The sequence below is a fragment of the Macrosteles quadrilineatus genome, unplaced genomic scaffold (assembly GCF_028750875.1).
Source record: "Macrosteles quadrilineatus isolate MER2022 unplaced genomic scaffold, UCM_ALF_1.0 Scaffold_3__2_contigs__length_128488019, whole genome shotgun sequence".
Lineage (NCBI taxonomy): Eukaryota > Metazoa > Arthropoda > Insecta > Hemiptera > Cicadellidae > Macrosteles > Macrosteles quadrilineatus.
This window is the reverse complement of record NW_026542596.1, coordinates 66,048,304-66,073,879: the sequence shown is the minus strand read 5'-3', so window position 1 is coordinate 66,073,879 and position 25,576 is coordinate 66,048,304. Positions and strand designations below refer to the sequence as shown.

The 25,576-nt window shown below is 36.7% G+C and overlaps 1 protein-coding gene across 1 annotated transcript; it reads left to right on the top strand.

Annotated features, from left to right (window-relative positions):
• Positions 1–793: 793 nt before the first annotated feature.
• LOC128989269 (fibroin heavy chain-like) lies at positions 794–14,861 on the top strand. Its single transcript, XM_054411147.1, has 5 exons — positions 794–906; positions 3,860–3,936; positions 7,497–9,859; positions 11,640–11,721; positions 13,519–14,861. The coding sequence occupies exons 1-5, from the start codon at positions 794–796 to the stop codon at positions 14,859–14,861; spliced, it is 3,978 nt and encodes a 1,325-aa protein (XP_054267122.1).
• Positions 14,862–25,576: the final 10,715 nt, after the last annotated feature.

The window sequence follows — 25,576 nt, the reverse complement described above, 5'->3', positions numbered from 1 at the left end:
GACTGAGGTATGTAAACTTATTTATATTATTTCGTACAATCAGTTTTGGTGGCAAGAATGTTTAAAAATACTACCTTATATACAAATTATTTAAGGTATAATTTGGTCAGATTTATCTAGAGAACCTACCGATGTTCAGTCTGGTGGTTGTTTTTCTTTATAACCTGGTCAACTTGAAAGCTAGTTTAACTCACTAACAATATTGTAAGCTATATTGTTCCCCGATACTATAAACAAGAAGTAAAGTGCAGAATATAACATCTACCCATAAAAATATAAGAGAGCTCTTCAGCACACTTAAGCGTAGCCAACATAAACCCCCATAACCCAGGTTTACAATAGGATACGACGTCAGCTAGTGCTATTCAAAGGCAAATAAATACACTAGAGCTATTTTTTATGAAGATAAATAATAGTCATGCAAAACCGTGTTCATACACTTGAAATGAGTAGCTTGTACAATATTTCATGGATACATTTATATTTGTTATGACGTATTGTTTAAGGTAAGATAGACACTTTGACTGTTTAAGGTAAAAATCATAGGTGTTGTTATTCACTAACCAAATTATTCCTTTGCATTTCTACGTGATAGTTTACCCCCCTTACTCAAGCTATAACACAGCTCACAGTTCTATAACACACATCCTGAAATCCTCCAATCCAACTTGAATCCTTAAAATGCATTTCCGGTTCAACTCCTCAGCTAAATTTGAATGCAAGGCAGTGAGGAATTTTTCTTTGTAGGATCTACAAGTCGACGTACTGTCATTGCCAACACGGTGGATTATGAATGAGGGAAGCTGGTTGCTGGTTGGACTGGAGAGGATTCCAATGTGGACAATGTCCGCGGTCGCATCAGAAGAAAGCTCTTTCTTCATCTCTTGCAGGAGAGTTCAACGAACGGTAGTGAAGACTGCGGAGCGGCCTTGCCTCTCGTCATCTCTCTCACACTCCTCTCTCTCTCTCTCTCTCTCTCTCTCTCTCTCTCTCTCTTAGTCAAGGTTAATCTTACGCGTAAACATACAAGAAGCTATTTATTTAGGTAGCGAAATTTATTAAAAGCCTAATAATCAAAGAGAGCAAAGATTGCTCCAGTTTTACCTTTTTGATTGTTTAGGTGAGCACTGTAACCATTAAGCTACCCAGTAATTGTATAACTAATGTTCAAGCTGATTATTGAATCGTAGTTTCAAAATGAAAAGCCAATAATGGGTATAGTATAAAGCAAAGTTATACTCTAAATATACTTAAACATTGTTTTAAGCGTAAATGTGTATTTCGTGAGCGAGAAAGATCGAGCCCAATAGAGTTCTTATTTACAAGTTTGTTACATGTGATTACAAATTGAAATTATTCAATGACAACACTTTACTATATTGACTGAATTTGATGTAGTAGTCTAATTTTTACTGTATACGTGTATCACCATAGTCTCGTACTCGACATAGTTCCGTACATCACATTTTCCTAGGAAATAGTGACTATAGACTTTTAAACCAGACCGCCCTGAAATAGTGTTATGTATAGACTGAAACCAGATAATTCCTCAACCATTTTCGAAACTGGAACTTCCAGATCCTTCTCTGCTTTACGAATTAATTTGTTTGGTTGACGTCCGGAATCAATGTAAACCATTGTTTATTTCTTTCATTAACACACTTAAAACTTGTTACAACTATTCAGGCTTTACTACAAATGATTGTCAAGCTACCTATGTGTACAAGGATTGTTCAATCTTCCAAAGAAGAAAAAATAGGAAATCATGATGGAAATCTCGATGAATGACAAACGAACCAAAATCTTATAATACTCGTTTATTTTATTCTGCATCTTCAAGTAACACCCGGAAGGGAAGTCATGCAGTTATATTTACAGCATAACGGAACAAACCCGACCTCGCGGTCTGAATCTTCCAGCGGCAAATAAACAATCAGGCATCATCCGGCCTTGAGTGTTCAGACACTTGGGCAACAGGATGTGTCTAGTCTTCAGGTCCTGGAGTAATGGGGGACGGATATCAATGGGGAGAACAAACTCTGTAGAGAGAAAATACAACAAATTGACTGCCAATGCATACGAATCAACGTGAATACGGATAAACGATCAGTTCATGGTTTACTACCAGTCGATGAACATTAGTTCATTTCTTTCCAGCAGTAATTGATTCTATTTTTATAACTGTGCTTCGTTCTTGCTAATTAAATAACAACATAATTTTAAACAACACACTTACATGTGTAAATGTGACCATGTACATGGTTTATAGAATTTATCTTCTGTCAACCTATTTCTTTTAGATGTCACAGTTTCTTTTAGTAAAATTTTATTCCTAGAGGCTTGATATGGTATCAAAGTCTGAAATTAACCAACTATTTCTTTTCTTAATTTTATTTATAATTTTATAACCGTGTTAGGTATATGGACAGCGTTCCCATACAGTACACCTACTTTTAACATATCTAGACAATAACCTGCAGCTTATATTGTCATCACCAACATATCAATGAAAAGTTCATTCCGAATTAAGAATATGCAAGTCTATGGCCAAAAGGTACTTGTGTGTCCTAAAGAATCAATTTTTGAACCAACACAAATCAACCATTTAAATGACATAATGTTCTACGACGCAAAAAACATTAACATATAAAATAAACATATTATGTGCAGAGAACCGATTTTGTAGTCTCACTTAACAATCTGACCACAGTTAGTCCTTAAAATTAGTAATCAAATGTTTACTCACTTGTATAGTGAGTTACTATTTGACTTACAAAGTGAGTGAAAGGATGAGTGAGGCGACCATCACGTCATCGAGTGACAAGTGACAGAGTGACAGAGAGACTGCTGAAGAGAGAATGCAGCCAACGCCAGGGGAATCCTAATGGCGACCACGCAGTCATGCATACAGTCGGTGAACGAACTCACAACTGCCGGTCATCTATATTACTTTATATGTTGCTTATAGGGAATGTTCTACAATCTAGACAAAACATATCGATAGAAAACTGTATCAATGTATTCGTCCGAAGTTTGAATTCCGACGGGATGTTAAAATAAAGATGCCTCAGCCTCATCAATATACACTATTGAATTGAATTTTCTGTAAATTGAGGTCTGAAAAAATAGACTCTGTTGATCAACTCTCTCTGTGGATCAACACAATAATTGTAAAGCTTTGGTTACGTCCAGTGTGCACTTTTATAAATTAGTTCCAGGTTATTTTATGTAATTCAAAATCGTTTTCACTATCACATGATGTAGGATTAAATATTTGGTGCCATTGTTGTAACTTGTTTCGCGTAAAATCATTATCTTTTGAACTGACAATTCAAAATTACGAGAATAGAGCAGTCAAGTATTTTTTTTAATCCCAAATAAACTAGATTCTGAACAATATTATACTAGGTAATCAAAAGGTCGCCAGTTCGATCCTGAGAAAAGTGTGTAGCTTTTTGTTGGTTCAAAACTGGACGCAGCTGTCCTTGATCATCGGACTTTTAATAAATGGTCCGATTAACGAAACATAAGGCCATAGTCAGTATCAAAGCTACACAAGATATTACACTTCATTCTACACTAATATTTCACTCAAATTTTGGTTACAATACACACCTAGGTGGCGTCTCCATCTCAAATGCTTATAATGATAAACTATCCCCATTATTTACTGAAGCAATTTGTACCCAAATATAACCCGAGTGATGCAGCTTGTTAATCCCGAGGTTTTCCTGGGCGTTCAACCAATACAACGGTTGTTTAGATGAGTATCGCAGTGTTTGATGTCAGTTTGATTGTTTATGTTATCATTGTCATTAACAATTTACCTACATTAACCTGTTCAAACGACTCACCACAGTTCAACAATCGCCCTCCACGCCATGCTTGCCTACTTGGGGATCACCCTGTATCTGTCATCCACCGTACTGGCAGACAGTGAGTATTGGTTATGCTTATTATCACACTGCAATTGCTTGAACATGTTTAATGTATGTATGATTCATTTATGTTTACATATATTATGATTCATAATATGAATTTGTACATTGTATTCACGTAGTTGAAAAAATAATACTGTTTAATACCTGATAGTATTTTATTATATTTTTTATTTTAATAATCCTTATGCGGGGACCAGTGTCCATCCTAAAATAAGAAAGCTTGCCTCATGGTTTTGCTGAATGCTATATCTTTTTATATTCTATCCTATACTCTGATACGAGCTATGTCTGTCTGTCTGTCTATCTGTAATATACTGTAAATCTCAGAATATAGCGGAAGGATTTTGACTACACTTTTGAATTGGGGACTTATAGCCCTAAAAACCTAATTGGTTACAGCCACTACCTCGGGAAAATTCATATTTCGTTACACAACTCATTTGAAAAAAAAAACTGCATTGGCCTTATGGGTTGCCAAGTAACTATGTCGGCAAAATAACAAATAACAAGTAAACAAAAGACGTGTAACAAGTTTTTATAACAAGCCATCCACAGTATACTAGCAAATTAAAATATATAGTACAAAAGGGAAAAATCTGTTGTAACTATTGAGCAAAGATTACACTGAAGATTACTCGATATAGGGGAAAATAGTTTCGATCAAATACTGATTATTTTACTCAGCCCTCTCCCCCAAAACTTAATCCCCGAAGTACTGAGGCATTCCAAGTAAACTAATTACATCTGGGGGTTTTAATTTACATAAAACTGTTCCCGTATACTAAATCCCAATGAAAAAGCAGACAGAATCTAAATTCTAGAAGTAGTAGTGGAAAAGCGGAAAATCGATGTCACAGAATATTTTAAAACTAATATGATTTTGTTTTATTATATTTTTTCTGCCGTTATTGACTGGAGGGGAGACAAATTAGAGAGTAGCACTTAAACTTAAGCAAGCAAGTGTATCTTATCTTTGTTTAGTTGCATACTTTTACATTACAGAGTTGTTATTATTTCGATCAAATATCTATGGTATGAAATAAATATGTTTTTTGTTAATTTCAAAATTTCTTTTGACGTTATTGTTTTAACGGTTAAAACCAATTAACTACTGGTATCTGATTATGCCACCTGGAGTGCCATTGGAAAATCATATCAATCTGACAATTAATTATTCTGCTGGTTTACATTGCTATGTCATAGCGAATGTAAACATGGGGAGTTTTCTCATTGCAGCCATGGAGACCAATCAATATTAACTTTCAAAAGCCCCACCTGAGAATGTTCAAAGCCAAAAGGGAAAAGCCTTCGGCCAGTATCGAAGCGTGAATAGTCAACATGTTTCTTGATATAGTAGTTATATTTTTACAAAGTTTAAGCCCTTTTGGTTTAGTCGTTTTTACGTGATTGAGTAACACACACCCAGACAGGCACCCATAAACTTTATATAATAGTCCGGCTCTTTCTATCCGACGATTTTCATCATTTTGGGCTTAAATTAAGGGTATGAACGTAATGATTTTCCATCAAGCATCATCATTGATTTATCTGCTGTTTTCCTCAGCCAGTAAACATAAATTAGATTTTTCTGAATTTTTTGTTCAATTAAAGATCTATTTCATCAGTTCTAATTACATTATCCTACATGTTTTGGTCTAAGAACCTCCAGTGAAATGCCAGCTTTCCTTTGAGCTGTTGATTTTTAAGATCGGAAGTACCTGAAGCACGCTTCTGAATCACGAATAAACAATAATTATAATTATTTTATGACCTATCTGCAATCAATAATACGTAACTCCATTTTTACTCTCTTCCCCTATACAATAGTATATGGGGAAAGTATTGTTTTTTTTTCAAAATTTGGTCAAAATGTGGTTGTAGAAGTGATGTCAATCTGTGTGTGTGGATGTGTACAGAGCTACAGACCACACCTGTAGTCCGATTTTGATAAAATTCGGTATGTAGGTACTAAGCAATGGTATCTCCAGGCAATTTAAAATTTTGTTGAAATTTGATTTTTAATGGTGATTTTTCCATAATACCATTGACATTATATAGTGTTAATTACATTATGTTGATTGACATTATAGTCAATGATAATAACCAAAAAAATAACAGAAAAATTAAATCGTCTGGAAAAACAAACCCCTAACTAGCTTGATAACATTTTTGTATGTTACAGTCCTTTATATTCTGAACAAAATGTTACGAATCCCATTGCTGTACAAATTACGGCTAGAAGGTTATTGTAACTTATGTGTTTTTCCCTTTTAAAAACCTAAATAGCTTATTCCCTATATGGGTAATTCGCTATAAGTAACGAAAAATCAATTAAAAAAGCCAGTTTTGATTAAAATTAGCATGTTACTGTCATTATAATACTAATCAAAAGAGTGCAACCCCTGTACAAATTTACGGTTCGAAAGTTATTACAACCTATGGATTTTCCCTATGAAATATCATAGGTAGCTTACTCCCACCACCCCATGTTAAAGGTTGTTGACAAGCTAATGGGAGAAAATATGTGTCAGATTGTTGATACCGTTTATTGTTTTAGTTATTGTATAGGGTGACACAAAGGAACCGGACGTTTTTTAAACAGCTGTTCCATTGTTGCCGCACGCAGTAGGAAGATTGAAGTTATGTCATTACCTTCAGTGAGGCTTGCCATTTTTGTTGAAATGGCTCTGTGGATCCTAGACCATCGTGTTTTCGCATACGATACTTTTGTGCAAAATGGTGAATCCGTCGTCAAATCCAGCGGGAATTCAGTCGAAATTTTTATATTGAACGCCATGGAACGGTTCCAAGCCGAAATACGCTATTAAGATGGGTTTCAGGATTCCGAAAAACTGGGAATATAACATGAAAAAACCACCAGGCCTTGTTAGAACTTCGAGAACACCCGAAAACATCGCCAGAGTGAGAGCAGTATTGAATTAGTGTTTCCTAACAAGGTGATTTCTCGCTTTGGTGACATACCGTGGCCGCCGAGATCACCTGGCTTGTCCACTAGTGATTACTTTCTTTGGGGGTTTCTTAAGGAGCGTGTTCATGCTCACAAACCACGCACCCTAGAGGATTTGAAGTTGGCAATCACAGAATATATCAATGGCATTGAACAAGACCTCCTGACCCGAGTTTCAGATGATTTTCAGATCAGAATGAACATTTGTAGATAAGTACATGGCCGCAATATGCATGACGTCATTTTCAAAAAATGACTGTTTTGTAACAAATGGCAAATGTATACCTCACTATGTACAGTATTAAAACCATTTTATTCCATTTAACTACTGTGTACTACTTATCTAAAAAACGTCCGGTTCCTTTGTGTCACCCGTATAAGTCTTGGTCTTAAAATACTCCTACAGTATAAATATATTATTAGATATATTGATAGTTTTGAATCAGTTAAGTTTATACTGTATTATTTAATCAAAAACACATTTCAACGTGGTGGAGGGCCCTCTAGTTTCAATTTATTTTCTTTAGATATACAAAAAATTACATTGCACTAAATGTATGTGTTTATTCTAAAATTCACTGTTGCAGGTGGACAGTACTATGCGGCCCCTGGGCAGGTATATTCACCGTACAAGTTGGATAGCAAGAAGAAACTAAGTCTCACGGCAAACGTAGGAATCGGTAGTGGCAGTGGTTCTAAAAGACCAGGATTCTACGTTGGAGGAGGGCTTGGGGCTGGAATCGGAGGAGCAGGGATTTCAGCATCCGGATCCATCAGTAGTGGAGGATATAGACCTAGCGGCGCAGGATCATCAGCCACGGCTGGCTCTGCAAATGGTGCAAACAAAAGACCTGGAAGTGGAGGATCGGCATCTACTGGAAGTGGTGGAGTAGCCGGTGGATATGGAGGAAGTGGAGGAGTAGCCGGTGGATATGGAGGTAGCACAGGATATGGTGGCTCAGGAGCCACAGCGACTAGTGGTTCTGGAAGTGGAGGAGTATCCGGCGGATATGGAGGTAGCGCAGGTTATAGTGGTTCAGGATCAACAGCCAGCAGTGGTTCTGGAAGTGGTGGAGTAGCAGGTGGATATGGAGGTGGTGCTGGATATGGTGGTTCAGGTTCCACAGCGACTAGTAGACCTGGTAGTGGAGGAGTAGCGGGTGGATATGGAGGAAGCGCTTCATATTGGGGTTCAGGTTCAACAGCAACTAGTGGATCTGGAAGTGGAGGAGTAGCCGGTGGATATGGAGGAAGCGCTGGATATAGTGTTTCAGGTTCAACAGCGACTAGTGGTTCTGGAAGTGGAGGAGTATCCGGCGGATATGGAGGTAGCGCAGGTTATAGTGGTTCAGGATCAACAGCCAGCAGTGGTTCTGGAAGTGGTGGAGTAGCAGGTGGATATGGAGGTGGTGCTGGATATGGTGGTTCAGGTTCAACAGCGACTAGTGGATCTGGAAGTGGAGGAGTGGCGGGTGGATATGGAGGAAGCGCTGGTTATGGTGGTTCAGGTTCAACAGCGACTAGTGGATCTGGAAGCGGAGGAGTGGCGGGTGGATATGGAGGAAGCGCTGGATATGGTGGTTCAGGTTCAACAGCAACTAGTGGATCTGGAAGTGGAGGAGTGGCTGGTGGATATGGAGGAAGCGCTGGGTATGGTGGTTCAGGTTCAACAGCGACTAGTGGATCTGGAAGCGGAGGAGTGGCGGGTGGATATGGAGGAAGCGCTGGATATGGAGGTTCAGGTTCAACAACGACTAGTGGATCTGGAAGCGGAGGAGTGGCGGGTGGATATGGAGGAAGCGCAGGATATGGAGGTTCGGGTGCCTCAGCGACTATTGGATCTGGAAGTGGAGGAGTGGCGGGTGGATATGGAGCAAATGCAGGATATGGAGGTTTAGGTTCAACAACGATTGGTGGATCCGTAAGTGGAGGAGTAGCCGGTGGATATGGAGGAAGCGCAGGATATGGAGGTTCGGGTGCCTCAGCGACTAGTGGATCTGGAAGTGGAGGAGTGGCGGGTGGATATGGAGGAAGCGCTGGATATGGTGGTTCAGGTTCAACAGCGACTAGTGGATCTGGAAGTGGAGGAGTGGCGGGTGGATATGGAGGAAGCGCTGGATATGGTGGTTCAGGTTCAACAACGACTAGTGGATCTGGAAGCGGAGGAGTGGCGGGTGGATATGGAGGAAGCGCTGGAAATGGAGGTTCAGGTTCAACAACGACTAGTGGATCTGGAAGTGGAGGAGTGGCGGGTGGATATGGAGGAAGCGCTGGATATGGTGGTTCAGGTTCAACAACGACTAGTGGATCTGGAAGCGGAGGAGTGGCGGGTGGATATGGAGGAAGCGCTGGAAATGGAGGTTCAGGTTCAACAACGACTAGTGGATCTGGAAGCGGAGGAGTAGCAGGTGGATATGGAGGAAATGCAGGATATGGTGGTTCAGGTTCAACAGCGACTAGTGGATCTGGAAGTGGAGGAGTATCCGGTGGTTATGGAGGAAGCGCTGGATATGGTGGGTCAGGTTCTACAGCGACTAGTGGTTCTGGAAGTGGAGGAGGATCCGGTGGATATGGAGGAAGCTCTGGATATGGTGGTTCAGGGTCGACGGCGACTAGTGGATCTGGAAGTGGAGGAGGATCTGGTGGATATGGAGGAAGCTCCGGATATGGTGGTTCAACAGCGACTAGTGGATCTGTAAGTGGAGGAGTAGCCAGTGGACATGGAGGAAGCGCAGGACACACTGGTTCTGTAGGTAGTGGATACGGAGGTAGTGCAGGATATGCAGGCTCAGGATCTGTAAGTGGTGTCTATGGTGGTTCTGGAGGATCAACTGGAGCTGGCACAGGGTACGGAGGTGCTAACACTGGAACTCTTACCGTAGTGGGAGGACAGCCTGTCTGTGCATGCCCATGCAGTGGATCTCGAGGAGGTTACCGGCAAACTGTCCCTGTCAGGGGTGGAGCATATTACGGATAAAAAATCTATCATCTTTTTAGAGGTGTATAATTACTCCAAATAACAACTACAGATAAACTTGTACGCATATATTTTGTTAAAAGATGAATATTAGACATTTGTTGTATAGTTGGATGAGCCTATTTTCTACTATAAACATTAGAATGCATTTAGAAATAAAGTGTTCATTCCGAATATGCTGCAGTTATTTTCCCAACTTCATACATTTATTGTAATACAATGTTATGGTAATTTCAAGATCTCAAGTCAAATATTTGGTTGATTAGTGGTTTTGTGGCACACGAGAGTATGATAAAATAGATGATAGATTGGTATGTGTTGTTTTAACGAACTATTCGTTCGTTTACTACTCATCATTTCCCTTTTGTTATCGAAAGTTGAAGGCTAACATCCAATGGTAACACCCCTTAAGATAAAAATAATACTGAAACTATTTATTATTATTTAGAAACTGTTTAGTGTTGTTTGCACAACATGCCATAAGGTCCAAAGAATATACAGAGTGATCCTTAAGTAGGCAAACAAATTTAAAGTGTTCCGGGTCAAAATAAAACAAAAACCAAGAATAGTATTTTATCCAAAACCTTTTTTGCTAGCAAAATACCCAGCATTTTTTTGTGTTTTCAAATCATATCTAACAAATATTTAAGATATCTTTATGTCATTTTGTATACATTCATAATCTATAAAAAATAATCAATAAACTATTTTTTTTTCTAAATGGTGGCCATTTGAATTTTTATAGCTTGAATACTAAAAAATGACCGATATTTAAAAAAATCAAGTACCTGTTACATGTTATTTTGTATCTAAATTCCCTTGTTCTATTTGTCTTTTTTTCTTGTTGTCCTAGAACGCAAGATACGCTTGTACCTTGAAAAAATCCCTATAAAATAAAAGTTACTATTAAACAATACCAAGTTCAAAAATATCAAATAATAAATAGCTGGGAAATCACAATTTATAGGCGAAAATGAGGCAAATCCTGGCTAATTGGTTTTTTTTTTACCTGGCCTGTACAACTAAAAATCTGTATTTCTTCGTTATTTACAATTCCATGTTTTTATAGTTCGTGTTTTTTGATAAGGAATTCAATGTGCTAAATATAAGTGTTCTTGGCATTTTTTCATAAATACAGTCACTTTTTGTAACAGTTTTTAGTAATAACAATTTAAAATACCACAATTTTGAAATAAATAAAATCAAATTATGATTGTATTAAATAGTTATTGACTAGATTGAATTTTATACCAAACTTGATGAAGATATAATATGAAATAGTTTTTAAGATATGAAATGTAAACACAAAATACTAAATGGTGGATTCTTGCTACACATTCAACGTAATCATAAATTTGTGTATTTATGATCCACCTCCCGAGCGTAAGAGCTCTTGGTGTTTTGTAACCAAAACTTAAATTGATAATTTAGATCGTACACTCCATTATATTTTGGAAGCAAATATGAAATACATCACAGTAACTCTGACTTAATTACAAGAAAATGATTATTTGTAGATTGGACGTGTCAAACCTTTCAAGAAACCTTTTGTAGAAGTAGTTTACTAAGTCATCACTAATCGCTTGTTTTGCTTGAAGCGGCCAAAAGATTAACGAACAGTCCGCGTAAACAAGCTCGCTTGCTGGACGCTGGGCAAAAGTTGGTTTCACCATCGTGTACATCCCTAAAAGTTGTCCAGATATTTTTACCTAGATCCTGTTCCTGTTCCGTGTAGCTGTGTGATTCACCACAGGTTGATGTGATATCAGTGTCATTAACTCAGCATTCTAGTCCTGCGAGTGTGTCTGCCCAGTACAATCACCTGCTAGCGTCATGTTCGTCTATTGGTTGTGGCCAGTTTTGTCCCTCGTTGCCGCGTCCTTCGAGGATGATGGTAAGCTTTTCTATTGTACATAGTGTATTTTTATGGTAATGGAAATTAACTGTAGAAGATTTTGCTTGCACCTAAGGAGGATTACAAGCTAAAACATAGTTCTTTTGAAATACAATGTATATTTTTAAGTAAACAAGTACACAGCCTAAGGGGTTTCATAAACCCCTGCAAAATGTCATATTATTTCTACCTAAATAGTATTGACTTAAAGTAGCACCGTGAACAGCGAGGGAATTTCACCATAAATAAGGGGAAGTGTTCATAAATGCTGAGCGAATTAAGGGCTGAAATTGCTATCTATGTGAAAATACAATTGATTTAAAGTCTTCTACAACATATCATAATTATATAGACAGCAAATGTTCAATGATGTTCGTTTGCAAGTGCATGATAATAAATCATCTGTTATTGATTTTAAAATTTTGCAAAACATTTTGAAGGGTTATGACAAACGTGTCCTTTCCTCTTCTTCACGTTAACAGTGAAAAGCTTAGTTTTCAAAATATCATTCTTCTTAAAAAAAATTATACTATAGTAAAGTATTTTTATGTATGAGTTATATATCTCTTACCAACTTTTTACCTAATGCGTAGAGCCCAGATCATGTCTAGACTACCCTTAATTAATAGTTATTGGTAAATTCTTTCTATTTCTTTCGATTTTTTAGTTGTTATTAAAGACTGACATATTTCAATTACAATAGGCATACTCCTCTTGGGTGTGGAGAAAGAGTTTAGGCCACCAAGAAATGTAGGCAATAAAAAAAAGTAAAATGGAGACTGCACTAGCAATGGGAAAACTGTTTAAAAATAAATGAAGACCTGTAAAATACTTTGGCCCCAGGCTTTGCCTTTGTCTATTTTGAATTATTTGCTTCTCAGTGTGTTGAAAATACAGGGGAGATTAATGTGGTCTAAAAATCTACTGTAAAAAAACAGTTACATACTTACTTACATGTATTATAGAGACGAAGCTACATTTTATAAATGATTATTTAAATATAAATTACTCGTGCAATAAACTGTGTGGCATAATAAAAAATAATAACAATAATAATAATAATAATAATTTTCTTCCATTACAGTTTATAAATCCGATTCATTGTGCAATGATTATACTGACCTGCCATCTACTTACGTACCAAGTTTCAAGTCAGTTGTTAGAGGAGTTTGAAAGCTATGGATTCATTTGGGAAAATAACATACAGGCACGCAGACAGAAAACCAGGCGTTTTTGGACCCATATTTATATGGTGTTTTTTGCATTTTTTGACCTCGGGAATAAATATACAAAATGGTTCCAAAGAGTTCCAGGACTACCTATAGACACCTTAAGTGCGATATTGAAAATGTTGATAATATTTATTCCAGGGACGTTTAATGTAACACGATTTAGCACTAGAACGCCTAATTGCTGAAATGTATGAACTACTTAATTTTTTGTTGGCATATTGTGTCTTGGATCCAAGAATATTTGAGTTTTGTTTAAGAAAAAATGTTGAAACCTTCCTATATGTTCAGATATTTTTCATTGTAAATTCTGATCATATACTATTTCTATGGCCGAATATCTAGATTAACATTATGTCTATGACATAGTATCTAAAAAAGACAGTGCTTTTTATACAAACCAATAACACTCCAATAGTCCTGTAATGTAAGGTGTTCTGAATAACTTGTACAGATTATTCATTGTAATTTCATGCCGACACAAATTTAATAAAATAAAATGATTTTAGGTCCAGGATTCGGATTCGGGGCAAGCAACTCCTTCAGCCTTTCGGCTAACTTCGGAGGTGGCTTCGGCGGTGGTTGGCCTGGATATGGCGGGGCCGGAGGCTCAGGATCCACTGCATCAGCGACTGCCGGAGCCGGGGCAGTAGGTGGAGGAGCTGGTGGCGCAGGTGGAGGGGCTGCAGGATCAACAGCCAGCGCCGGGTCTGGCTCTGTTGGAGCTGGAGGAGGCGGGGGAGGATTTCCATGGTGGTATGGTGGAGGATTCGGAGGATCAGGAGCATCAGCCAACGTAGAATCTGTTAGTGGCGGAGCAGGTGGTGGAGTAGGCGGTGGTGGAGCAGGATTTGGAGGATCAGGAGCTTCAGCAAATGCAGGATCTGTCAGCGGTGGAGCAGGTGGAGGAGTTGGAGGAGGGGGAGCAGGATTTGGAGGATCAGGAGCTTCAGCCAACGCAGGATCTGTCAGTGGTGGAGCGGGTGGTGGAGTTGGAGGAGGAGGGGCAGGATTCGGAGGATCAGGATCATCAGCTAATGCAGGTTCTGTCAGTGGAGGAGCAGGCGGTGGAGTTGGAGGAGGAGGGGCAGGATTTGGAGGATCAGGAGCTTCAGCCAACGCAGGATCTGTCAGTGGAGGAGCAGGTGGTGGAGTTGGAGGAGGAGGGGCCGGATTTGGAGGATCAGGAGCTTCAGCCAACGCAGGATCTGTCAGTGGTGGAGCAGGTGGTGGAGTTGGAGGAGGAGGGGCAGGGTTCGGAGGATCAGGATCATCAGCTAATGCTGGATCTGTCAGTGGAGGAGCAGGCGGTGGGGTTGGAGGAGGAGGGGCAGGATTTGGAGGATCAGGAGCTTCAGCAAATGCAGGATCTGTCAGCGGTGGAGCAGGTGGAGGAGTTGGTGGAGGAGGGGCAGGATTTGGAGGATCAGGATCATCAGCAAACGCAGGATCATTCAGTGGCGGAGCAGGTGGAGGAGTTGGTGGAGGAGGAGCAGGATTTGGAGGATCAGGAGCATCAGCAAATGCAGGATCTGTCAGTGGAGGTGCAGGAGGAGGTGGGGGTTACAGACCTGGAGGTGCTGGATACAGACCAGGAGGTGCTGGATACAGACCTGGAGGTACTGGTTTCGGAGGATCTGGAAGCACGGCATCAGCAGGCTCGTTTAGTGGCGGTGTAGGAGCCGGTGGTGGCGGAGGGGGAGGGGGAGCGGGATTTGCCGGTTCTTCTGCATCTGCCAATTCGGGATCTTCCGGATATGGTGGCCACCCTGGCTGGGGTAGTGGATTTGGAGGTGGATTTTCACAAGCTAGTGCTTCCAGTTTTGGTGGAGCTGGAGGGTATTATGGTTGATTTGTCAGTTGTATGATTTTGAAGTATCTGTAGCTTTCCAGTGCTTGTATTGAAATGTTTTAATGGAAGTAAATGAAGTCTTTTAAAAATCGTTAGCTTTAAAGAAAAGAGTATAAATTGTTGATGAAATATGTAATAGAAATGCAATATTGTATGGCCAAGTCAACTAATCTTTAAGTGATCTTCTTGTATTTTTCCATAACAACTTTGTGGTCTTACATCATTGTAGTGTTATTGGAATAAATGTCACATCGATTAACTTGGATTGTTAATATTTAGGTAATTTTTTTTGTCCTCAGTATTTTTAGAATATCTGTTTGGTTTCAATATTTCAATAACACATTTATTTCAATGTTATTAAATGTTTTTTAAAATCTATTTACAATCTTTTAAGAATCGTCTTTTCAATGTTCTGTAGTATGGTTACCCTTTTTACCTCGTGTTACTGTATGAAACCCACACCCTCCAATCGGATACAAAACACATATGAAACATAAGTACCAAAATCTTGTCAGGCAAGTCTTGTGTAAAGGTTTTTAAGTGATTTTGGAAATAAATTATATAAAAAAAGGTACTTATGTTATTTTAATTATTAGTTATTTGATTACTGAGTAGCCCTCATAAGTGAACAGGCTTACAACAACAAATTATATTAAATATTAGAATTTTACATTATTACGATGTCACACAAATCATTTAAACGATTTGATATTAGTAAGTCACTATTACAATTTAACTTTAGAGAGCCAAGAAACTACTCTCACAAAATTGAGATGGCTTTTATCTAATAAAATGAGGTTTCATGAAATGATCCTTATATGTATTCCTTTTTTTACTTTTTCCGAGAATAGTAGGTACTATATGTTTTTAAAAGCAGCATTAAAGTCAAGATAACATTTTATTTTCCTTCATACTTATGACTAAAATCAAACCATCTAAGTTATGATGAAGAGTAGCATTAACTTGGCAATTAATATAGCTTATGGCGTTCCTTTCAGAACCACCATCATTTAACTGTGTAGGTAATTCAAATGTGTCCAATATTTTCCGAACATTGATGGTCAAAGTAAGAGAGCTAGTATGGTTCTCGAAAGTCAATAAATGGTAAATAAAGCAATATAAATTGAAAATTTTTAATTAGACATTTATATTTCACATTAAATTGTCAGCTCAAAAATTGTCGATGATATGGTAAATTCAACAATAAAAAGACTCATAAATAAACTCTGAATATCAACGAAGTTTTGAACTTATTTGAAACTATTGAATGAAGCAGTTGAAGTTTCAGTGTTTATAACATCAAACAGTCTCAGGCCGATCGACGTAGGCCTTGTCGAGCTTAGCGAGCGTCGCTTGATCCACGGTGATCCTGATGGGGATTTTATCCTTCGGCAAGGACGCTGCAAGGACGAAGGACCTGTCAGCAGAAGTGCACAGGAACAGCGGCAGGTCCTTGATGGAGAGCACACTGAGGTCGTCCCTCGGGAAGCATGTCAGCTGTTCAGTTCCATCTATAAAGGTTAAAATTGATACTTTAAACTGTAAAAACACATTTTCTCGGCCATTGAATGTTAATTCGTTGAGAAAAGTTACCTTGCACTGTAAAATAAGCGAAGGACTAAGCTTCTTGAATTCAAGGTAATTGAACCTTATAAAATACTTTGTTAAGAGTAATTTGAAACAAATATCTTATGGCTTTTCACGGAGGGGATTCTAAAATAAAAAAGATTTTTCTCTTGCCTAAGACATTTAATATACAGATTAAACTTACATCCCTTTTCAACACCTGAAAGGCTTTGATTATTAGAACATAGTCCTGTCTGTTCATTGGACTCACGACAATTGTCTTGTATGATTATGCAAGAAAAACAACACTTTTAACATCTTTCGTATTGAAAACAAAAATTGGCAGATATTATTTAAAGCAAAGAGAACACTATAATAAATTGAGAACATGTGCATTAAAACCTAATGTATATTTAGAATGAAAAAAACACCTCTGAGAAATAATCTGATTGGACTATGTTTTTAATTTAATCGCATCAATCAGTATATTTTACCATAATAAATCTAATATCTCTTATAACTTGGTATTACACATATTAGGCAAATAATTATTACTAAACAAAATTGTAATTTAAATGTTAAATGAAGCAAAATAAAACATAAACCATTCTCATTTACGTTGATAATATTTATAGTCTACAGGATGTTTAGCAATTCTCTACCAAACTTGTAAGGTATTATTTTTTGTGACATAACGGATGTAAATATCACATTTAAATCGTCTGTAAATATTTATTTACAAAACCACCATTTGGTATTTTTTATATTGTTTTTTTCCAAAGAACTATAATACTTAGAATTTTAAATTTTTGCATTTGAAAGTCTTCAGGTTTTTTTTTTAGGTTAGTAAAACTAATATTTAGTGTTATTAAGATTCACGCAAGTATCATGGTTATTCAAAAACCGCAAGTTTTGAAACGTACAAAATGGTGGCTCTTCGAGTAACCAATGATTTACGGACCATTTAAATGTTAAATTTAAATTTGTTATGAACCCATAAATAAAACCTAAAAAAAAGTTGGTAGATAGTTACGAAACACTCTTCTGTATATTCAACCTTTTTGACATTTTTGACTCTTTTAATCAAATTTTACAGATTAAATGATAGGCTAGGCTTTTAACAACATATATAGTGTCAATATAAACGCTAGAACTGCCATCAACACCTTAAAACTATCTGTGGTGTATGAAAATGTATAATTTGAGACCATATTGACTTAAACATGCCGCAAAATAATAGAACCGTTGTTGTCGCAATTTAAACTATGATGTACATAATTTGTACACACAAAAATGCAAGAAACGGTCATATTATTCGATTAAAAACTATTCCAAAGAGTTGAAAACATATCGACTTACCATGATGAGGAAGACAGCTGACTGTTCCAAGAAAACAAACTAGAAACAGTTGAAGCACGTAACCCATTGTTGACAGAGGAACTAATAGCTTGGGCTGTCTCGTTGGGAATGAAAAACAACCTTCGATTGACGTAATTTGTAGTCTCTGTAATTAGTTTGAAATAGATGAACCATAAGCACAAAAACATAGATAAAAAACATACATTAAAAATGTGTATAATTATATGTTCTTTAAAAAATGTATGCATTAAAATGAAGTTGTGTCCTACATTTGCAGAAACCCCATAACCAACTTTTTTTCGCAGTTGTGTTATTTCTGCACTTAAGTAATTGTATTAAATGTGTGCATCATTACTATACTAAAAAATCTAAATCGAAAAAAAATGGTTATGGGGCTTCTGCAATAATCGATTCAATTATAAGTTTCATATTATGTTTGGATTTATCCATCAGATTATCGTGTAAATAACAAGATTAATGGTTTGAATTTTTAAATACTTAAATTATACATTTTCTTTAGCTTAGGTTTACCTTTTAACTTTTTAAAAGGGCTAGTGATAATTTTTCAATACGCGTCAGTTAAATATAGCTGTATATCTGTCGCTTGCTTCATCAATCGCAATGGACGCACCGAAACCCTCTCGCAAAACCCAGGTAGGCACCGAAACTCCCTCACAGAATCCAGGTAGGCACCGAAACTCCCTCACAGAATCCAGGTAGGCAACGAAACATCCTCACTAAATCCAGGTAGGCACCGAAACCCTATCGAAAAACCAAGGTAGACAACAAAACTCCCTCACAGAATCCAGGTAGGCAACGAAACATCCTCACTAAATCCAAGTAGGCACCGAAAATCCCTCACAGAATCCAGTTAGAAACCAAAACTCCTTCACAGAACCCTGATAGGCATCGAAACTCCCCCACAAAACCCTGGTAGGCACCAAAACTCCCTCGCAGAACCCTGGTAGGCACCGAAACTCCCTCGCAGAACCCTGGTAGGCACCGAAACTCCCTCGCAGAATCTAGGTAGGCACCTAAACCATTGAATATATAACACTCTCAGTGTTATATATTCAATGCCTAAACTCCCTTACAGAATCCAGGTAGGAACCGAAAGTGCTCCGTAACCCTTTTGCGAATTCCCGACTAAGTATTAACTATGACAACTTAAAAACCTCCCAAGAATCCTGCCAAATTATTTCTAAATTCTATTTCTTTGAGGGGGGCCGAATGGGCTATATTACTATATCTACTTTCTATATCTGATATTCAGTTTGTCTGAAGGAAGATAGTTATTACTTGGTATGACTTTTTCCAGTATGATGAGGGTGGAAGATTGTTCAGTCCATATTACGTAGTATGATGGTCCTCCAGGAACCTGCCAAGATCGCGGGGTAGTTTCGTTGCACTGATTGCAATCTTGACTGAATACTAATCATACTTAAGGTCCTGACATTATATATTCTATTTAATATGCCAACTAATATCTACAGGTCTATGATAAGTATATGAAACGTTTATTGAACACCTTTTTATTCCAATATGCCAATTCTAGATGGTTACAGTAAAGGAAAGTAAGTATACATACATTGTGTGACTATGTTTTTTTGGAATAAACCAAAACTCCAAGTTAATATTCTGTGAATGATATTCTGTTCAAGTAGCATTTATAATGTTTGATAATATTGATCTAACGATTCAAATCAAGAATGCTGTGTTTAGAACTATTATCTAAAAGTGCATATATTTCTGCAGCCAATACTATTTGGCAGTTTTAGTTTTTAACAAGATAATAACCTAATGCTAAAAGTTTATGATTTGTTATGTTAAACAAAGTATTCAAACTCATACAAAACTGTCAAACCTATTTTCTTCAATCAAATCTTGAGCATAACTAATCTTAGTTGATTTTGACACAAGTTAGTATGCTCCCTGGTCCTTAACTTGCGCATTTTGTAAACCAAGCTCAAATATTGTGTTTCTTGTTTCTTGATGATAAAAGTGTTAATATTTTGAACAAACTAACATTTGTTGTATTCTATGCTGTAGCTATTAACTGTTGAAACATATTGGGAAAAATTTTAAGGGTTAATGATTTGTTAAATCTGGGAATAACATAGATTGGTAATTAGGTTAATAATACGTGAATGCTTAGAGTATCTAGTTTATACTAAAAATGTTTGGTGCATTTAAATAGCTAACGAATAAGCTATAGATACAGAAGTAAAGGTTTTTAATAAAGTTAAGCACTTTTTGATTTTGCATATTTTAATAAACATAATCACAGAAATATTTAGAATCTGCTGTTTAATTGACTACGTATCATCAAGTGATAATAATTTTGCTGTATACACTGTACACTATGTTACAAATATCACAAAAGTTAAAAGTAAGTAAAACCCTCAACGAAATCTTGGATCAAATATTAAAAAATAAAACTTAGAAGAATTAAAGCTGAAAAATTTTCTTGTTTTTTGTAGTTCAATAAACTATGAATCTTGTACGAGATTATTCCGTATTTTCTTTTACAAACAAATCTCAAAAAGTCAGGCAATGAAAATACATGTTAAAAAATACTAATTTATTGTCTGGTACAAAATTAGCTGTGCGAAAAGACTATTTGGGGTTGCAGCGTGTTTTGTAGACTAGTTTAACCGTATAAGTAGGGATTGTTGAATCCGCCGCCAAATCCGCCGGCACCGGAGGACGCCTGAGCGTTTGAGTAGCTGCCGCCTCCGCCGAATCCGCCGCCGAGGGGGCCTCCGAAACCACCGCCGCCGCCGAAAGATCCGGCGTTAGCAGATGCCTGAGAACCGGCGCCTCCACCACCGAATTGGAACTGGGGGCTTCTCTTGGGACGAGCGGAGGGGCCGAGGATAAGGGCGTTGAGCTCTCTCAGTTTGAGGGCGTCAACCTTGGGCAGGGATGTGTCGAATTGGTTCTCCAGACCATCTACAGGGGCGGCCAGAAGGAAGTGCTCGCCATCGGGTGAGCTGCAGAGGTAGAAGGGAGTCTTGCGTTCTTTCAGCACCACGTTCACCTCATTGTTGATGGCACAACGGAAGGAGACGTGTTCCGCTGCTGCCGGGGTGTCTGGGAAACAAAATGGAGTTATGGAAATGTAAAATAGCAATCGAATGAGTGAGGGATTTCAGGATTCTATAGTTCTTGTGATTTGCTGTAAGGTATATATCTTTTTTCTTATAAAAGGTCAAAAGACACGAGCATGACTTCTCAAATCTTCAAACAACAAATTACTTATTTGACGGTGGTTGCTTATAATAGTCTTTCAAAAAGCACTTCCCATATGTGTACAGAACAAACTTAAACTGGGAAGGTCCTTGTTTCGTTATGAACCGTAAAATTATACACTCTTTCCAATCGAAAATACAATTTTCGTAACTAACTACAAGCAGTGAGATGCTAAAATCTACTGAACTCCTGCACTAATTATAACCCTTCATTTAAGTCCATCTTTTACTTTTCAAATAAAATTTCTTTTTTGTTTGTTAAGATAATTTTGAAAAACGGTAAAAAATTTTTTGAAACACACTCTTAATATTGTGTTCACAACTAAACATCTTGCCAGTAAGGAAACGTCTTGAATCATTGTTTTAGTTTAATAAGCTTAAACATATTACTGGACAAGGATCAAAAGTTGAAAATATGTGTAGGCTTATATACTCGTATTTACATATTTTATAACCAAAAAACCTTAAAGATTTTGTAAAAAAATTTCTCCTAGCCCAATTTAGAATATTTATCACCCTAAAGAAATTGCAAATGTTTTGGGCTTTTAATTATATGTATCGACACTTATTATAAAGTTTTTAGTTTGAACAAATTCCTTCTACATTTAGTACAAAATACAATCTATAACACCCAATTTGTGTTTTCTGATTATTAGCAACAAATCTTAAGCTCCAAATCTATAAAAGGACAATTATCTTAAAAAGAGACATATAACAATGTTTCGGAACGTTATTTTTTAGTGCAACCCCAAAGCCCAACTTACCGACAGGCAGAGCGGTGGCGGCGGCCGCAAGAAGCAGGATCAACCCCAAAGTCTTCATGTCTGTGGCCTTAGTTTTCCTCCTGCCATATTATATAGGAGACACGTAGTCGCTAATGTGCCATTAGTCCAACAGTTAACGGAACCAGATTGCCACAGGGTTTAGTCACTAGCAAACAACACCCGCACATTTCCGCAAATCCACTTCAACGTCTTGGGTTATCTTTAAGCACTTCTTTTCCTGTAGAGAAGAAAGCAAACACTGTCATTGTCCTTTAGTAAATTAAATTAAAATCCTTAAAAATAGAAAAGGGGGTTCATTTTCTTTTTTGGTCTGGTGTCTTAAAATCATTGACAATTGATAGAAACCATTAAAAAACTAAAAAATTATGATTCATAAGAGTTTAAATTTAATTAATTCAACTATATCTTTTGGATTGAGAGTTTTTAAATACAAGTTCTCCTCGTGTTCAAGGCTTGTAGAAATTACATAGGCCTATTCACCTCCCTGAGTTCCCCTCGGGCTACGCCCTGTGGACGTCCAAACCTCTGAGGTGAGGATTTTAAAAGTAAATATTGATTAGTCTCCATGGCAGAATGAGAGAACAACAATATTTACCTTTGCGTTGAACTGTGAAATGCTTGATTTCACAATTCCAGACAATTAATCCAAACCAATTCAATTTTGGGCCGGCAAGACCATTTCGGCACGTGGTACGAACGCTATTAAATACTGTGAATATGTATAGGCATGCGCTGTGGATGCGGTACTCCCTGGTGTGGATTAACGTCCGCACTAGTGAGTACTACGACTATCCGCAGTACTATCCTGACCAATTCGTCAGTACCAAGGCAAAAATGTGTTTCGGTATCCACTATAAACTGTAGGTCCCTTAGTTGCCATTAGCTGTATGGGCTATTAATTAACAGCTGTATCTAAGGAATATGTTTGCCTTAGTGCTGTAAAATAAAATTAACAAGGCTACAAGATCGCGCCACTCATCTTACACTCATCTCCATTCATATTTGGCTTAAAATATCTACTTTGTATGGTTGCCATTTAAATAAAAAGTATTTAAGTATTAAAATAATGTGTTTTTCACCACATTATACAAAAATACCCAATACACACACACTAACCTTCAACAAACTACAACTTTAAGGTTATGAGAAGAAATATTCAGAAGAATCAGCAACAATAATAATAAATAGTTGCTAGACAGCGGTGACAATAAAACAGGCCTATTGCAATATGCGACTCTGAACTAGTTTCAATTAAGGAGGTTCCAATGCAAACATCAAACAGTGTTTGTTACAAATAAGCTTATTCAATATACCATATAAATCAGCCTATACGAATACATCTGTTAGTTCACTATATGCAATTTAGGATTTTGGTTACCTTCCTAAAATATCTAAATGTAATAGTAAATGTCCACGTAATATGCATTACATGTTTTACATTTCTAATAATTTGAACAAATAAACTAAAATTTACATAATAAACACATCACAGTAATATTTAATGAGAAAATCCTAAATTAAAACTTGTGAGCAGGGCATTTATGGGAAATGGGTATTTAACCACAGCTATTTATACCCGGGTATTCCACATCTATAGGTATATACCATCCTTGGCGAAAGGCATAGCTAAAATTAATAGTACACTTCGCTTTTCCTAATTATAAAAAAGTACCAGATGACCGAGTCATGGTTTGGTATAGTTTATTTCGACTGTAAAAGCAAAGGAAACTCGTGTTTTATTTTCAACTAATTTTGGCTTTTATTATTTAAGTTCAAAAATATATTTATTAGTTTGAAGAATCGAATTGAAAAATCTACCCTTAAATAAGAGTGAAACATTGAGTTGACGCCAGTGCACTCAAACGGCACCAACACGTAAACACTCATCATTCCATCAACACTGACTTGATCTTTTTTTTCCCTTATATCGAGTAATCTTCAGTATAATCTCAATAAATGTTTATCACTTTGTACTGTATTTTGTAATTTGCTAGTATACTGTGGATGGCTTGTTATAAACACATGTTAAGAGTTTTTTGTTTACTTTTTACCTGTTATATTGTTCAACCAACATAATTATTTGGCAACCTATAAGGCCAATGTAAAATTTTTAAATTTTCAAATGAGTAGTGTAGCGAAATAAGAATTTTCCTGAGGTAGTGGCTGTCGTCAATCATGTTTTTAAGGCTGTAAGTCCCTAATTCCAAAATGTTGTCAAAATCCTTCCGCTGGATTTCGAGATATATATTACAGACAGAGAGACAGACAGATAGACAAACAGACTTTGCTCGTTTTAGAGTATAGGACTAAGAGTAGATTACAAAGAGTACGTAAATACAATTATTAGAACATTGTGAGGTAAATGCCTTTGGCTGAATGTCGAGATGCTCATATTAGTTTAAGGTGAATGTACTTGTTGTTGTTATTTAAGGTAACATTTCTGTTTAGGTAAAATCTCAAATTAGGTATGATATTAACCTATGATCTATTCGCGAAATGTTGAACCCGTTACAAAATCTAGCTGATGAAACACTACAAACAACATCTATAGTGTGATGATTGATTGAAACAATCAAACAATTTCACTGTCTTTTACTATTTTTCAGGGACAATCCTATGATGTACTAACAACGAAGATCAGTGTAAAGATTTCTAGTACTAAACAACACCTTACGCCTTACAATTCTGGATACAAATATACAAAATGTTTCAGAATTCGGTCGGATATTTTAGGGTATTATTCCTGGGTAAGAACCATATCCAAATATCATATTTAAATTGTCCGGAAGTTTTTCGTTAGGTACTCATACAGCCACCATTTTGTTTTTCACTTATTAATTGTTTTCTAAAAAGTGGTATAAGATACGAAATTGAAACTTTGCACAACAATTTATGACAACTTGACAAATCTCCAACAAAATTATGACAATTTTTAAAATACATAACACAAAATGCAGCCATTTAAAATTTTGTTTCTTAAATAACTCAAAAACCGTTGATTTTACCAATTTTTTACGATTTAACTTTTTCAAGACAATTTAATTACAAATTGATTGACACCTTATTTTTTAAGATTAGACGAATATTAACGGAATATTATGGCAGCTTTAGTAATACGTGACCGCTGGAGGTTAGTTGTAGTGCATGTCGAGGCATGCAGCTGAAGTCTGCCACAACAATGCATCAGTCTCCGTCCGCCTTGCAAGTTGTTTTTAAGCGATTTTAGATTATTTCAAACAATAATAAAATAAATCATAACCCCAAAAAATGTATTTTTTCAATTATCTATTGTTAGGATGGCTTTAAAATTGCACACCTTTTTACTGTATTTAAAATTCACACAAAACACCCAATTTTATTATATCAGTTGGGGTGAAAGTCAACGTACTTGTTTACAAACTAATCAGCTGATTTTATTGTTGTCTGAAGATGTTATTGTTTATTCAATGTAGTCAGTTCCTATTAACTTTTACACTGAGTGTGTAACATTTAAAAAGTGAGTTTAAAAAGTTAGAGGAACTGACTACATTGAATAAACAATAACAAATTCAGACAACAATAAAATCAGCTGATTAGTTTGGAAACAAGTACGTTGACTTTCACCACAACTGATATAAAAAGTTTGCGTGTTTTGTTTGAATTTTAAAGACAGTAAGATGTTTGTGCAAAGTTTCAATTTCGTATCTTTTACCACTTTTGAAAATAATTAATAAGTGAAAAAACAAAATGGACGCTTTGTGAGTAACTAAGGACT